At 27.7% G+C, this 16,730-nt stretch overlaps 1 protein-coding gene across 1 annotated transcript in view; it reads left to right on the top strand.

The window, feature by feature from the left end:
- The window catches only part of LOC122497640 (otoferlin-like), a 202,637-nt gene that overhangs the window by 113,518 nt on the left and 72,389 nt on the right, over nt 1–16,730 (top strand). The window contains exons 21-23 of the mRNA XM_043604881.1: nt 2,123–2,267; nt 4,538–4,667; nt 9,795–10,123. Coding sequence (XP_043460816.1) covers nt 2,123–2,267; nt 4,538–4,667; nt 9,795–10,123 — 604 coding nt within the window. The remainder of the gene's footprint in view (nt 1–2,122; nt 2,268–4,537; nt 4,668–9,794; nt 10,124–16,730) is intronic.

The raw sequence follows: 16,730 nt of genomic DNA, 5'->3' as shown, positions 1-16,730 counted from the left end.
TAAAGATGAAATTTAAATGATCACACTTATATAAGTTTCAAATTTTTTCTACAATTTTTAAAAAATGTGCAGGGGTTGAAAAAATTTCCAAAAAAATTTTATTTTCTAAATTGTTTTGTCAAATTTGTCGATTGCTGCAATCTTTGTATAAACTATTAAAATTTTCAGTTATGTACCATTAATCGTAGAATTTAATAATCTTTTGAATGGTATATTTGTTAATTTTCTGACATTTGTATTTACAAAAAAATCGTGATTTAAAGATTGGTATGCTTTTGGGCCGTGCGTGTGCAGCCGTACCGATAATTCCCGACGGTAGTGTACATATATATATATATATATGTTTATTTTAGTTAATTTTGTATTGATTTCGAATAGTTATAAAGTGAAGTGTTCAACTAATTATTCCTAAATAATAAAATAAAGATAAATATTAAAAACATTGAAGATTAAATAAAAATATAATAAAACATTAAATTTATTTGCATAATATAAATAAAATGCTAAAATATTGAAAAATATTTGAGTAAAAATTATTATTCACTTTATATATAAGTTTTTGTTTAGCGGTATTGTATATTGGCGTTGTTTTGCTCACATCCGCAAGCGAGCGAATAGCGTAGTGGTTAGCGTATTAGACTTCGGTGTGTAGATTAGAATAGGCTTGGGCTTCGTATCCCACTGCGAGCGTTTAGAATTTTAATGTGTAAAAAAAATGTTAAATGTATAAAAAATGCTTCAAATGATCTATAAATAAATGTTAATTAACATGCACCATGTATAGTTAATTAAATATTTTTTTAATTTTATTTTTCAATAGAGAATATAATTTGGCCCGCGTCGCTTGCTAGGCGGACGAATGCCAGTAGAACGCCAGTAGAAAGTCATGTTTCGGAACAAAATTTGGCCCGTCCTGGTTGCCAGACGGACGAATGCCGGTACAACGCCGGTTGTTCGGCGGCATCAAATCTGTACCGAGCCAGGCGCGCAGCCACTACAACACATTGTCAGGTTCCAGTACAATGTCTGCACCGCTCCGGTCGTCAGGCGGACCCATGCCAGTACAGTCTCACCGACGTCTGTACAAGCGCGGTACCCTGCCAGTGAGAAATTTCCGCCTGCTCTCTAAATTTGAATCAGCGAAAAGTCGCTGATTCACCAGCCCAGAGTATGCAGCTGATGAAATAGCGTATATACACTGATGAAACAGCGTATATGCACTGATTTTCCAGCGTATATACGCTGTTTCATCAGCTGCATACTCTGGGCTGGTGAATCAGCGACTTTTCGCTGATTCAAATTTAGAGAGTGGGGTGTTAGAAAATTAGTATATTGTGCACCGAGTACGGAAAGGAGCCGTTTTCCGACTAGTTTGTCGGAAATGCTTCTTTCCGCATGAGGTGTACACAGTAGTGCTTTGTGTAACACCTGTTTACTAAAAACGTCATTTTTATACTGATCAAAAAAATAAAAAACTTTTTAGTTATTGACAAAAATTTATCTACTTTCAATTTGAGCTATTATAAAATATTTTTTGATCGAAATGGAGAGAAGGGTTGAATTTTTAAAATCCAAGTTTAGAACTAAGAAGTTGAAACCAATGAAATGCAAGAACCCACACTTTGCGAGATTGAAATAACATTATTTCAATCTTTTTGGTGTAAAGTTGGAATCAGATTTTTAACAGTGTGGTTGAATTAATTCATAAAAAATTGAATTTCTTGAGAATGATTGTTTTGTATTAAAATGTTTTGTATTAAATTAACAATAACATATTGTTTATAAAAGCAATTTAGTATAAAGTCATTACATTATGTGCGTAGAGAGTACCTATAGAAATAAATAATATATGATTATTAATAGCTAAATATGCTATAAAAACGAAAAATACTGCAAAATAAATGGAGAAACGCATATGTTCCACTGCCCCTCAAAAAGTTAAAAAATGTACAGACAATCTTCCTAGTTTTTGGTAAGGCCCTTGTTAGAACCCAATCTAAAAAAAGGCAAAGTGTATCAATTTTTGTAACAAAAAATATTTTTCAATTTTGTGAAATTTTTTAATGTAAACAGAAGGAAATTTATTATACCCTATAGAATGTGACACTCGGAAATTTTACAGGGATTTATAGCATTATATCAATGGCCTCATCCTGAACAATTGCTATGCAAATCAAGAACAGGTAGAAATGCAATCGATGGTCTGTACAACGATTATCCTTCACAAGAACCGCTTCAACTGCTTGTGCGGTTGTACATTATAAAAGGTATATAGTTACCCAATGGGAAATAGCCATTAGTCTACCATTGGTGCATTAATGGCCCAATATTGGGAGCCATTGGTTTTCTCTAGGTTTATTATTGGCTCCCAATAGTGGACTACTAATGGTAAAATCGTGGGATGTCCACGCCGATGCCAATAATTGGCAACCATTATTGGCACATTATTGGCTGCCATTAAAAAACCAATAATAAAAAATAAAAATTTTTTATTAAATTTTATTAAATAATAAATTTATTTATTTAATAATTATTTTATTTATTATTATTATTATTATTATTATTATTATTTATTATTATTAAAAATATTAATTTTTTTAATTAATTATTTTATAGAAATGGTTATTATTTTCTATCACATCGAAATGTGAATAACCCTTTCGTTCAGAGTCTAAAAATTATTTACCTCACATCCATTAGTGCAAAAATAGGAGAGGACGGGCAGAATAAAATTCTACAAATATTCGTGAGAATGCTGACTCCTTATATACTTTACAAGTTTCATGTTAGTTGCGAGAGAGTTTGAAACAACACCTTCTACGGAGCGTTGAGCGAACTACATACTTACCGACCGACGCTGCAGAAATTATCATGTAGTAAGTATGTAGTTCGCTCAAAACCCCATAGGAGGTGTTGCTTAAAACTCTCTCGGAACTAACATGAAACTTGAAAAGTATATAAGGAGGCAGCATTCTCACGAATATTTGTAGAATTTTATTCTGCCCGTCCTCTCCTATTTTTGCACTTATGGATGTGAGGTAAATAATTTTTAGACTCTAAACGAAAGGGTTATTCACATTTCGATGTGATAGAAAATAATAACCATTTCTATAAAATAATTAATTAAAAAAATTAATATTTTTAATAATAATAAATAATAATAATAATAAATAAAATAATTATTAAATAAATAAATTTATTATTTAATAAAATTTAATAAAAAAATTTTTTTTATTATTGGTTTTTTAATGGCAGCCAATAATGTGCCAATAATGGTTTACCAATTATTGGCATCGGCGTGGACATCCCACGATTTTACCATTAGTGGTCCATTATTGGGTGCCAATAATGGGACAATAATGGAATAGTGGCTCCCATTATTGGGACATTAATGCACCAATGGTTTTTTTCCCATTGGGTAGTTTTAAATGCAAATTTCGACAGTAAATCCTGGGCTTAAAAAGTGCTTCGTACCTTAAGTTGTATTAACATCTCGCTACGGAAAAAAAGAGAACCTATTTTTTTTACGATTTAATGCCAAATTTAAAAAAGGTAAAATTATATACATACTCATCACATAATTTTAAGTCACCTACTTTTCAGTTAAAAATTATTATTTATATATTCGAAAATTTTGTTTCCAATTTTCGATTAGGAATAATTTCAAATTGTATAGGAATTGTAAAAAAAATGAAATTTGTAATTATTTTATAAGAAATTTTAAACATTGTTTTCATTTTTAACCATTAAGAAATTAAATTAACAGAAAGTGATACTACTATAATTATAAAACTCGAGAATATGAATAACAATATTATGAATTTTAAATTATTTCATTGGAATAGAATCAGAAAATATTGAATTTTCCAAAGAGCAGATGTCTTCTAGACTTTGCATTACAAAAATAAGGGTTCGGCATCGTTTTTCTAAAATGGTATCGTTTCTTTGGGGAAAATGTCTTTTTCTTTTTCATTTCTTTTTTGCCAGAAATACGATGCCATAATCCCTGCAAACGAATTCTCTCAATTTCATCTTACGAGGAACAAACTTTAACATTCTAAAACTTTTTCCCTAATAAAATCTCCTCTTCAGTTTCAATTCACCTTTTGCATCTTTATTCACTTGATACTCTACTTTCACCTCTCGTTTCGTACAAAATTCTCTATTTCAAATCTTAACTGACTCTTGATAAACATTTAATCCACTTTCATTAAAAAAAGACAAAAGTAAAAAAGAAGGAAAGTTGAAAGAAACTTGAAAATCTTAAGACGAGCGTCTTTTAATGAAAATTTCTCTCTCAATATACAAAATTCGAAATTTAATTTCCTAAAGGGTTGAAAACTAATTACAGAAATTATTCAATTTAAAACATTCTAATTAAAGCTCTAGATTTAATTAAAAAAATGTTTGCAAAAACAATTAAACAGTTTCCAATTTTTTTTCTTGAAGAAATAATAAAATTTTATAAACTGAAATTAATATTAAAATTGAATAATATTGTTTCTAAACACTAAAATTGATTTCTATCTGTTCATAGGAATTAATTTACATCCTAATGATCCGCTCAGTGGAAAATCTGATCCCTATCTACGGATTAAATTGGGAAAAAATTCAATTAACGATCGAAAAAACTATATTTCTAACAATTTGAATCCAACATTTGGCAAGTGAGTAATATTAATAGAATTTTCAAAAAATATTTCACAATATTTCCTAAAAATTTCAAAAAATTACAATGAAGAAAAAATATTTGATTCAAATAAACTGGATTAGTTAAATTACACTGCGGGTTCCAAAAAATGTTGATATATTGTTTACTTAAAAATTGTTGTGTTTATTGAAACTTTAGATGTCATGGAATGGAATCTGTAAAAGGGCTCTAATAAAAGCTTAAATTTTCAACTTTAAGGCCTAGAATTAAAGAATGATTTATAATCACAGGTAACCTAATATAAGATATCGCTACCTTAAATAGTTAAAACAGTTAGGATAGGGATATCATATCACTGTAAAAATAGATGTCTTTTTTGATATCTTAAAATAAGATGTAAGATGGAAAAATGGCATCTTATATCTTAAAATAAGATGTTTTATAAAGTATCTTAAATTAAGATGTTTCTCGTGCAATAAGATGTTACCTCAAAACTTTTTTCCCAAAAAATGTGCTCAAAATGTGTACGAAGATGCTTTTAACATCTTTAATTAAGATATTTCAAATAACTAAATAGTGTCCACCAAAACATCTTAAATTAAGATACTTCTTTTTGCAGTGTAGTAAAAATCGATTTCCATAATTGGATTTGCTAGGAATTTATTATTTGTGGGTTTCTGAAGTTGCTAATGACAAATAAAAAGTTAGATTTAAAAATTTCAGAGTAGGGGATTTAAAATTTTCAAAATCAGTAATTTAAGCTTTTATTTAGGCCTTTTTAAAGATTTGTATCATGTTGCGTTTTTATCCCGTGTAGAAATTTAGCCCTTGCTCTAATTTGGGCCAGATCAGGCGTCCCCATTAGGGCATGAAACACCTTGCCAGATGTGAACCTGGTTAGAAAATCCACATTTTCTCGTCGCTCTGATCTGACCCAGAATGAGAGAAGCGTTTTATTCCCTACTATGGCCAAAGTATGTCAATTTCTACACGGGATTTTATTGTGTTTCAAAAAGTGCTACAAATGCAATTTTTGGATACTTTAATCTTGTTTTCTATGAGGCTGACACAATAATTATTAAGTAAATACAACATCAACATTTTTTTGCAACCCAGTGTTATAGAAACATTTATACATGAAAAATTTTTTTTTCATTTAAATCATTGAAATAGTATTTGTTTTAATTAAAGAAATATTTAATAATATAATTAAAATTAAAATTAGTTATGTATTCGAAATTCCTGATTTTTCTCTAATTTTCATGACCTTTCCTAAGTTTTGGCCTTTTAGGTTTATTACTTTTAAAGTTTCTTACACAATTTATTACCTTTCTTGACTAACAAATTTTATTTAAAATCTTTCTTTTTATATTACAAATTTTATACTGCTTTAAATTTTCTTCAATTCACAATTCAGGAGAAAAATAAAAGAATCTAATAGAATAAAAAAATTGATTTTATTACTAAATTGTTTTTATAGGTATACTATTGAAATAAATCACCTCGAGTCAACATAAATAAAATGATTTATTTACGTTTCAATAGCACAGCTGTCCTCTTCAAAAACTACATATAAATTATTATACATAAATACATTTTTTAACAATTGCTAAAAATATTTTTTTAATAAATTTTTACACTGCAAAAACTGGTATATCACTCGTGTCTTAAAATGAGTTGCTTTAAGTGTTTAAACCATTGAGATACAAAATCTGTTTTATATTGAGACATTTAATTTCATCTCGTGTCTCATTTTAAGACATTAAAGGTAACTCAATGCGTATAAGACACGTAAAACGACTTCTTAGTGTGAGACGGATACTCGAAACACATTTCGTGTCTCAAAATGCATTGCTAAATGTGTAAGACACTTTGAAACGTCTTAAAATGAGACACATATCTGTTTCAAATATGTGGACTAAGACATCTTATGTGTTTCAAATATGGGACAAAACGTCTCAAAATGAGACACTTGTTTTTGCAGTGTAGGGACGTTGATAACTAATCTGATGTCAGTTTTCAAAAATTCAAGATGGCGGATCCTTGAATATTTATAATTAGGAAGTAGTTAATCGTGAATTTAATTCAATTTTTAATTATAATATTTTTTACCTGCTCTAGTAGTGATCATATTATGTCGTATACCCAGGAGTAACAAGTTTCCAGCAAATCGAGCTGTTTTAATTTTTTTGTCTGTCATTTTGTGTTTACCTTAGCTGATCTTAATTCATTAAAATTATTAATTCTAAGTAAATATTTACTTGATAATAATAATAATAATAATAATAATAATAATAATAATAAATTATTCACTTTTTAATGTACAGTACCAAAAAGTAAGCGAGTGGAAAAAATAAACTTCAGCTTAAAAAATATTTCCAAATAGGATATATATCTTATTTGTTGAGCAGATAAAATATAAATGAAGCATCAAAAAATGCTTTTAATAATGCAGAAATCTGATTGTATAGAATACAATCTGTATCGATCAAATCACATCAGCTGCATTAGTGACATGGCAGTAAACGGTGCAGTAAACTAATTAAAATTGGGATCGTTACTGAAGTGCACCAACTAGACGCGTTTAATTAAGTTTCATTTATAGATAGACCACAATAAAGTTGAACAACAGTAAACGTTGATTGTAAGCGATTGTTACTATATTTACCATTTCATATTACCAAATCATTGATTAAAAAATGAACTAATATACGAAATTTTTAATACATACATTTCCTAAACCATTTCAAGTTTTATCATTTATTTTTAAGTGTTCTCTTTATTATTAAACGACACCACTTTACCAGTTTTAAAGTTCCATATTCATTTTATGCAGGTAGATTTTATATTTAAGAAACAATTTTTGCTTCTTTATTAAACAATTTTAATTTTATATTAAATTTTTTATGAGGGTATTTTTTTTTCTTTCTTTATTATAGTACTTAATGTTTAAAAAAAGATATTTTTTCTCATTTCACATAATATTAATTTAGCATAGTTATAGTTTTTATAATCAATATATTCTTGTTTCAATCAGCATTTATTTTAATATTTAACTACATAACAATTTTTATGTGGTAATGAAATTAATTTTCCTTTTTTCATTAACGTCAACTTTATTCTTACGACTCATTTCTTAATGAATGAAAGAACATTTTTTTCTAAATTATAAATTATTTTTAAAACAAACTTACAATCGCTTACAAATTATTTATATAATAAAAATTCGATAGTTGAGGTCTTTGAACCTTCATTAACAAGACATAAAATTCGTAAGAATTTTTACTAATCGAAAAAGCTAATTGAGAAAACCCCCGAGTAATAAGTTTTAAGCGAATCTAATCAAAATTAAAAAATTTTACCCCCATATCGGTTCCGAAATTTTGAATTTTTTAAAAGCGACTTAAGATTCGTAATCAGCGACCCTAAAAACCCCCGAGTAATAAATTTTAAGCGAATCCAATCAAATTTTTAAAAAAATTTCCGCCATATTGTATCTGCCATTTTGAATTTTTAAAAAGTCACTTCAGATTCGTAATCAGCGACCCCAGAAACCCCCGAGTTACAAGTTTTAAACGAATCTGATCAAATTTAAAATTTAGTCTGCCATATTGGATCCGCCATTTTGAATTTCTAAAAAATGACTTCAGATTCGTAATCAGCGACCCCAAAAACCCCCGAGTAACAAGTTTTGAGCAAATCTAGTCAAATTTGAAAATTCTGAAACAGTTTATTTATTTTTTTTGTTAGCATTTACGCATTTATTTATTTATAGTGCTATATTATCTAATAATAATTTTTAATTTAAAAAAGCCATACGGCAAAAGTAACTATCTACATTTTCCAAGCTGTAATTTTTTAAAAAGAATGGTTTTTTATTTTTAAACCCTTTCTGGGCAGAGGGGGGGGGGTCCGTTTTACAGAGAATGCCCCATAAATAATTATTGTTAAAATTGTGCAAATTACCTTTACTTTAATTAAATTTAAATGATTAAAATCAATTTCTTTTACTTGTTCACATTTGAAAAATTATTAAATTCGAATTCTTTAAATTAATGCTAATATTGAGGTTATACATTTTTTTAAATAATCTTCACTCATTATTAATTTCGAAATAAATCAAAGGTGTGATTAAAATTTTTGATTTTATTATTTTTCTATGTTTACAAACTGGAAAAAAAAATTTTAAGAAGTGTTTGACGTACGAACGACAAATCACGTAAAATGACTATCATTTTGGGATAAAAGGATTTCATTTAAAAATCAAATGAAATCAGTTACTATTCAAACGTTTTTTTTCAATAAACTTCATACGTTTCAATATTTAAAAGATTCCTTTTACAATAAAACTATTTCTGCTAAAGATTAAAGAACATGATTCAAAAGGAAATTAGTTTTATGTTTAATAGATCATTTCTGTGAGTGAGTAATAATTAAATGATAGTTCTGCAAGAATTAAATTATTTAAAATAAATTTAGTTTTATATCTTATAAAGTTTATTTATTAATAGAAACAGAAAACCAAGGTACACCAAGATACACCCTGATATCTAGGTGATATTATCTAGCTTGGTGTTAATCTAGAGCTATGATTATTATAGTAGGTAAGCTTGTCGCAAGCTTCCCTGCTATCTGGGAATAATAATTATAATTAAATAATGAATTATTGGCAAATAATAATAATTTTAATAATAATAAATTATAACAACTTATTATTTATTATTAATTATAAGAATAATAATAAAAATAAAATCTAACAAGGAATAAATTTATGTTCCCGTGTCTCACATACCTAAATAAACAATTTCGAATGAATAAGAAAATAATTTTTAAAAAGAGGACATCCTGTTTCCTAAAAAAATTAGTTTTCTATGCAAAAAGGATAAAAATGAAAATTTAAGAGCTCTCATTCTGCGGCCGAGAGAAAAGTCAATAGATATGAGCTTTATTGACCGGGCCAATATAGTTCCGTGTATTTTACGAGATGAGTGCAAACTAAAAATCAGTCTCTCTCTCTCTCTCTCTCGATATGAACGAGAATTTTTGAATGCATTAAGCTTATAGAAAAAATGGGCTGACACATAGACACAGATAGACATACACAAATATAAAATAAAATGCAATTCGTGTATTTGGTCGACAGATTTTTTGAAATGGAGGCAACGTTTCCAAAGGATTACCTTTTGACAATACAGGTTTGGGACTATGATGCAACGACGCCAGATGATTTGATTGGAGAAACAAAAGTTGACATCGAGAATCGATTTTATAGCCGACATCGAGCGCATTGCGGAATCGCGAGGACATATAATACAACTGGATACAATGCATGGCGAGATAGGGAAAAACCAACTCAGATATTGAACTTTTTATGCCAAAGGAACAATCTTCCTTTGCCCGACTATCAGGATGATTGTGTCAAGATTGGAAAACGAAAATTTTCTTTTACTGCAATTGTCACTAACGAGGACGGTGAGAATTCACAAATTTTTAATTTATTGTTTTTTATTATAAAACAATTTTAATATAATTTATAGTCTAATAATTATATTACATTTTGTGATAGAATTGTTTCTTTGTTAAGTAACAAAAAAACTTTTCTTGCTATTATAAAAAAATTTCTCTACTCATTTAAAATTTATTTAAATAAACAATAATTTTAGTAAAAAATATATTTTACTACCTTAGCTTCCCTTCTATTAACATTATGATTAACAATATTTTTATGGTTGTTTCTACTACACCTTTTCTTTCCGTGTAGAAAAATTCATTCTGACTAATAATTACTTTACTACTAATAAAATTTCAACTGTCTGATTTAAACATACTTTCACTACTGATTTATATTTCAAGCAATAAACACACTTTGTCTGACTAGAAACTGACTTTTACTACTCTCTAAATCTGAATTAGTGGAGATTTTACCTTCTCAATTAGTATAATATTTCACTAATAAATTAGTAGAATTATCAACTTTTACTCATGAATTAATAGAATATATGCCTATAACTTATTCAAATTAGTAAGAATTTTCACTTTTTTTAGGGTTCCTTACCCAGTAGGAATCCTATTAACCCCATCACAATCAAGTTAAAAATCACTTGAGGGCCTAAAACGGTCCGAAAAAAAGTGTTCAAAAAATTATAATTTCATCATATTTATAAGGTTTTTGGGATTGCTAAATTCGAATTTGAGGTCAGTTTTTCAAAATTAAAAATGCCGGATCTAATATGGCGGATAATTTTAAAATTGATGCGTTTCAACGAAAATTCATTTCTCGGGAGATTTCGGGGTCGCTGATTACGAATATGATGTCAGATTTTCAAAAATCAAAATGGCGGACCCAATATGGCGACCAAATTTTTTAAAAGTTGACGGAATTGTCTAAAAATATTTACTCCAGAGTTTTTAAAGTTATAAGATTCGAATTAAATGTGAAATTGTATAAAATTTGTCTTTTCTGTTTTTTCAATTACTAAACCGTACGCTACACTTCTGATTAGTTATATATTTTACAAACCATTTTGCATTTTTGAAGTTTGACATCAGATTTTAATCAATTTTTAAAACTAGATAGTTTAAAAGCAGTCCATTAAAAAATATAAAATGGGAAAATTAACAATTTTTTGAATTTTTCGAAATCATTTTTATACTCACATCTTACAATTAGTTATAGGACAGTATTTTTGGCAAAATTATGCTAAAATTTGACTTAACCCTCCTGCGTACCTATTTTCACCCATAAAATTGTTTCCAAATGCACAAATTTTTCACACTGTTGGATTTTTTTACAATTTGGTACCTAGGGGTTTTTGGGGTCGCTGATTACGAATCTGAGGTCAGATTTAAAAAATTCAAAATGGCGGATCCAATATGGCGGATGAGTTTTTAAAAAATTCATCAAAATTTCTTGAAAATTTATAATCGGGGGTTTTTGAGGTCGCTGATTACGAATCTAAGATCAAATTAGGAAAATTCAAAATGGCGGATCCAATATGGCGGACGAATTTTTAAAAAATTGGTTGATTTTATTAAAAAAATTTAATGAAACTTGGTGTCTAGGGTTTATAGAGGTCACTAATTACGAAGCTGAGATCAGATTTTAAAAATACAGAAGATCAGAGCCAATATGGCCGCCAGTTTTAGAATTTTTTTAGATTTGTTTTAGATATATTGGTATTTTACGAGTCCTTCATAAACTACGTCTCTGTTATATGAAACAATGTGCATTTTTTAGACTTCCTAAGTTGAGTAGTACTACATAATGATGTTTTATGAATATAACAATTTAACACATATTTAAACAAATAATTATAGATATTGATTAACTCCTTGCACAAAAGACTTAGAAACATGCTTTTTCCAAATTTTAAAAGTTAACAAGATCAGTATTATTGTAAGATTCATGTTTGTTAATTGCAAAATTGGAGGTATATTATTCAGCTTAGTTAACTTCAAAATTTAAAAAAATTGCATACTTCTAGATGTTTTTTGTAATAAGTTAGTAAACAACAACATTATTTGTTTAAAAAATTAAAGAATCGTTAAATTTATGAAAAATCTTCATGTAATATTACACAGCTTAGTTAATTGCAAAATTAGAAAAAAGCTGCACGTTTCTAGAAATTTTTTGTAAAAAGTTAGTACATAACAACAATTATTTGTTAAAACAATTAAAGAATTGTTAAATTTATAAAATATTTTTATACTGCCATTTTGAGTTTTGAAAATCTGACCTCAGATTTGTAATCAGCGACCACGAAAACCTCTAGATACCAAGTTTTATTAAAATCAAACAATTTTTTTAAAATTCATCCGCCATATTGGATCCGCCATTTTTAATTTTTTAAATCTGACCTTAGATTCTTAATCAGCGACCTCAAAAACACCCGATTATAAATTTTCAAGAAATTTGGATAAATTTTTGAAAAACTCATCCGCCATATTGGATCCGCCATTTCGGATTTTTTAAATATGACCTTAGATTCGTAATCAGCGACCTCAAAAACCCCTGATTATAAATTTTCAAGAAATTTGGATAAATTTTTGAAAGACTCATCCGCCATATTGGATCCGCCATTTTGGATTTTTTAATCTGACCTTAGATTCGTAATCAGCGACCTCAAATAACCCCGATTATAAATTTTCAAGAAATTCGGACGAATTTTTGAAAAACTCATCCACCATATTGGATCCGCGATTTTGGATTTTATTAATCTGGTTTCAGATTCTTAATCAGCGACCTCAAAAAACCCCGATTATAAATTTTCAAGAAATTTGGATAAATTTTTGAAAGACTCATCCGCCATATTGGATCCGCCATTTTGGATTTTTTAAATCTGACCTTAGATTCGTAATCAGCGACCACAAAAAACCCCGATTATAAATTTTCAAGAAATTCGGATAAATTTTTGAAAATCTCATCCGCCATATTGGATCCGCCATTTTGGATTTTTTAAATCTGACCTTAGATTCGTAATCAGCGACCTCAAAAACCCCCGATTATAGATTTTCAAGAAATTCGGATGAATTTTTGAAAAACTCATCCGCCATATTGGATCCGCCATTTTAAATTTTTTTAATCTGGGTTCAGATTCTTAATCAGCAACCCCAAAAATCTTTGAGATACCAAGTTTCATTGAAATCAAACAATTTTTTAAGAGAAGTATGTATTTGCAACTTTTATTTTGTGACCTATCCTCTACTGTTTATAACAAATATTTAATACTTTGTTTATTAACAAATACTTTAATTAGAGACTTTATTATGTATGTATCATTAACTATGAACCTTGCACTGTAAGTTGCACTTTGTCTCGTGTGTTAAAGTTAATTTGTTTAAAAGTTATGAAAAAAAATATTTGGACGAGTATACTCGTCCTCGCGCATTTGGTAACAACTTAGTTTGGACGAGTATACTCGTCACGGTACGCAGGAGGGTTAATAACATGTAACAATCAATTACAGATAGTTTGAAAGCAATTCATTAAAAAATATAAAATTTGAAAAATTTCATTTTTTTAAATGTAAAATTTGAAAATTTTTGATTTTTAAATTTTCTGAAAAAATTGAATATCTCCCGTTCTAATTAAAACTTTTAAAATCTGTTCTTCGCAATAATTTAATTATTTTCATAAATAATAAAACTTTTTTAGGAATTCAATTATTTTCATAAATAAAACTCATTGCAGAGTTTAACCCTCCATCCGTCGCACCTGTTTTTGTAACGCGATCCGTCGCAGGTGAGAGAAATTCTCACCCTCATAAATTAGTCCAAACTTGTTCTAAAATGCCAAATTTTTTTTTGAATGTTCATTAGAATTTCTAAACAACCTATTGGCAGTAAAATTAACTTTTATTTTCTGTTAATTATTTAAATAAAAAAATAATGACAAATGAAATCGAGTATACGCGGTCAGTCGCATGGTGAGAAGTTCCCTCACTTCGCGTCAAAAATCCCTGACATTTGAAGCTTTCAAATTCAATAACAAAGAAATTAAAATATAAAAAAACACCAAAATTGTTTTAATGTAAAGAAGAAGAGTGCCGTAAAAGGTACTGAGAATATGAAATTATAATTTTTTTTATTTTAAAAGTTATAAATAAAAAAAGAAACTGGGTGAGGGAATTTCTCACCATGCGACGGATGGAGGGTTAAATTATTTTTAATACAATTTAAATCCAATTCATAGAAAAATGTAATTGTTCTTAAAAATTTTATGAAAAATCGTTAAATGAAATCAATGATTTAAAAATGTTTTGATAAAATTCTTTATGAGACTTCAATTTTAAGAAATTTTAATTATTCAATAAATTATTGAGTTATCTAATGAAAATTTATTTAAAAATGAATTTCAGTTACAGTTTTACATAATAATTGAATATTAAAAGCATTGTAGCATTTATTTTAAGAAATAATTAAATTTTAAAATGGTTTCAAATCAAATTCTTTAAAAATTTGTATTTTTTATTCTTATAACTAACAATTCTGTAGAATTAATTATTTTAAAAAAGTTTAAATTAAATTTTTTTTCTGAAATTATTTGACGTGTTTATTTTTTAATTCGTGTTTAATTGAAGAATTTCTGAATAATTTAAATTTCGTATAATTGATTTGTAATCAAATGTAGTTTAAAAATCTCATAGAACTTTTTTCAAAAATTATTAAAAATAATTTATTCCTGTGGGAAAATAATATTGATTAAAATTTATTTAGAAAATAAGTTATTGATGTTTTCAAATAATTTTAGAATTAAAGAAATTCGTAAATAAATGTAATAGAACATTTTTTGGAGTGTCTAATCATTTTTAAAGTGAATCAGAATATTCTTTAGGGTCAAGGAAGAAGTCAAAATTTTGTCTAGTAATTAAGTTTTTCATATTAAAAAAAAGAAAATATTTTTCAGGATTATCTAAAATGTTTATTACAAAATGCTAATTCTTTAGAAACAAAGGAAATAATGAATAATATAATAACATTAATAATTTTTTTAAATTAATAAAAATATTTTTGAATTATTTGAGAAATAAAAATAATAGGGAAATATAGTCGAGGTCGGCCCACCATTTGACTTTTGTTTATAACTTTTTTAAAAAAATGAATTTGGACAATTGAAGAATATTGTTGAAAAGTCCTGTTTAATAGGAATATTTTTTCTGTACAAAGTAAATTGATTGGTTTTAAAATGAAAAAGTTATAAAGATTTAAAAAAAAAATTTTAGTCCAGGTTGGTCCTTACAGTCAAGGTCGGTCCGTGTTTAAAATTCAAAGGGCATTAATCATTAAAAAATAAAATAACATGTTTGGAGTTACGGAAAATTGATTCTTTATTGTTTACAGCTTGTAACATAATGAAATAATAAAATAATAAAAATAAACAATATACAAAAAAAATATAAATAAAAAAAAATTTTGCACTGAAATATTAATAAAATTAAATAAAAATATTAATAAGATTATCAATTATATTATGAGTTATTCAGAATTGCAGTTTTTGCAAATGATGTAGCTCGTCCTCATCTTTGCGCATTTTAAACACAAAGTGACCGACCTTGACAGAAAGTAACATTACCGAATTGTTGTAACCATAAAGAAATACGTTTCGGGATTCGATTTTTCAGTTTGATTTTCTTTCAACCATAAGTCCCACAAAATTTCTACATGCTTGCCTTGACGATTTAATTTTTTTGATCTTTTATTAATGGTTTTTCACATTATGCATAAAACTTTTTTTGAGTTTTTTTGTACCTACGTCACAAAAAACACAATTTTCGACTCTCCGAAAATGTAATTGAACAAAAAGTTAGGTTTCACTTAGACAAGCTTCGACAAGCATGCGCGTAGGTGGCGCTAGTGAACTTGTCCAAAAAATCGCGAATGGCCTACCTAGACAGTGGTCTAACCTCGACTATACTCCCCTATTATTAAATTAAAAAAATAGTAAAAAAATAATGAAGTATAATATTATCTATCAGAACATATAAAAAAACAAAAGCATGAATTTTGTTAAAAAATCGTGATGATTTTATATTTTATTTCTATTTTCTATCAAAACGTACATATAAAAAAACAAAAGAATGATCATGACTAACTTCAGGTGTGGCCAGAATAAAAGAATGAATAAGACGATTATTAGGGGAGAGTGGGGCAAACCAGACCCCTCTCAATATTTCCGAAATGGCGAAATTGGAAAAAGTGTTGTTTACAAATTTAAAACAACCATGTTGCGTTTGTGCGACGAAGGGAGCAAAAGTTTTTTTTTTAGTTTTTTTCTACACTTTTACGAATTTTTTCTTAAGGAAATTCTGAGGAAATCGTGTAATATTTCCAAATATTAGGTCTTAGGTTTTGAAGGTACACACCTCAGGAATATTTACCACCAAAAACTTTGATGAATTTGCAAAGCGTTTCTTTTTGACAAACATTTATTCTCAAAATGAGCCTGTGGGGCAAACCGGACCGTTTTCGGTGGGGCAAACCAGCCATAGGATATTTCCATTGAATTAAAGTTTCATAAAAATTATTTTTAAATAAAATGTTTCTTTCATTAAAATATTTACTTACAATGAAAAATAATTGT

The sequence above is a fragment of the Leptopilina heterotoma genome, unplaced genomic scaffold (assembly GCF_015476425.1).
Source record: "Leptopilina heterotoma isolate Lh14 unplaced genomic scaffold, ASM1547642v1 Lhet_135, whole genome shotgun sequence".
NCBI lineage: Eukaryota > Metazoa > Arthropoda > Insecta > Hymenoptera > Figitidae > Leptopilina > Leptopilina heterotoma.
This window is presented reverse-complemented; position numbering and strand designations above follow the sequence as displayed.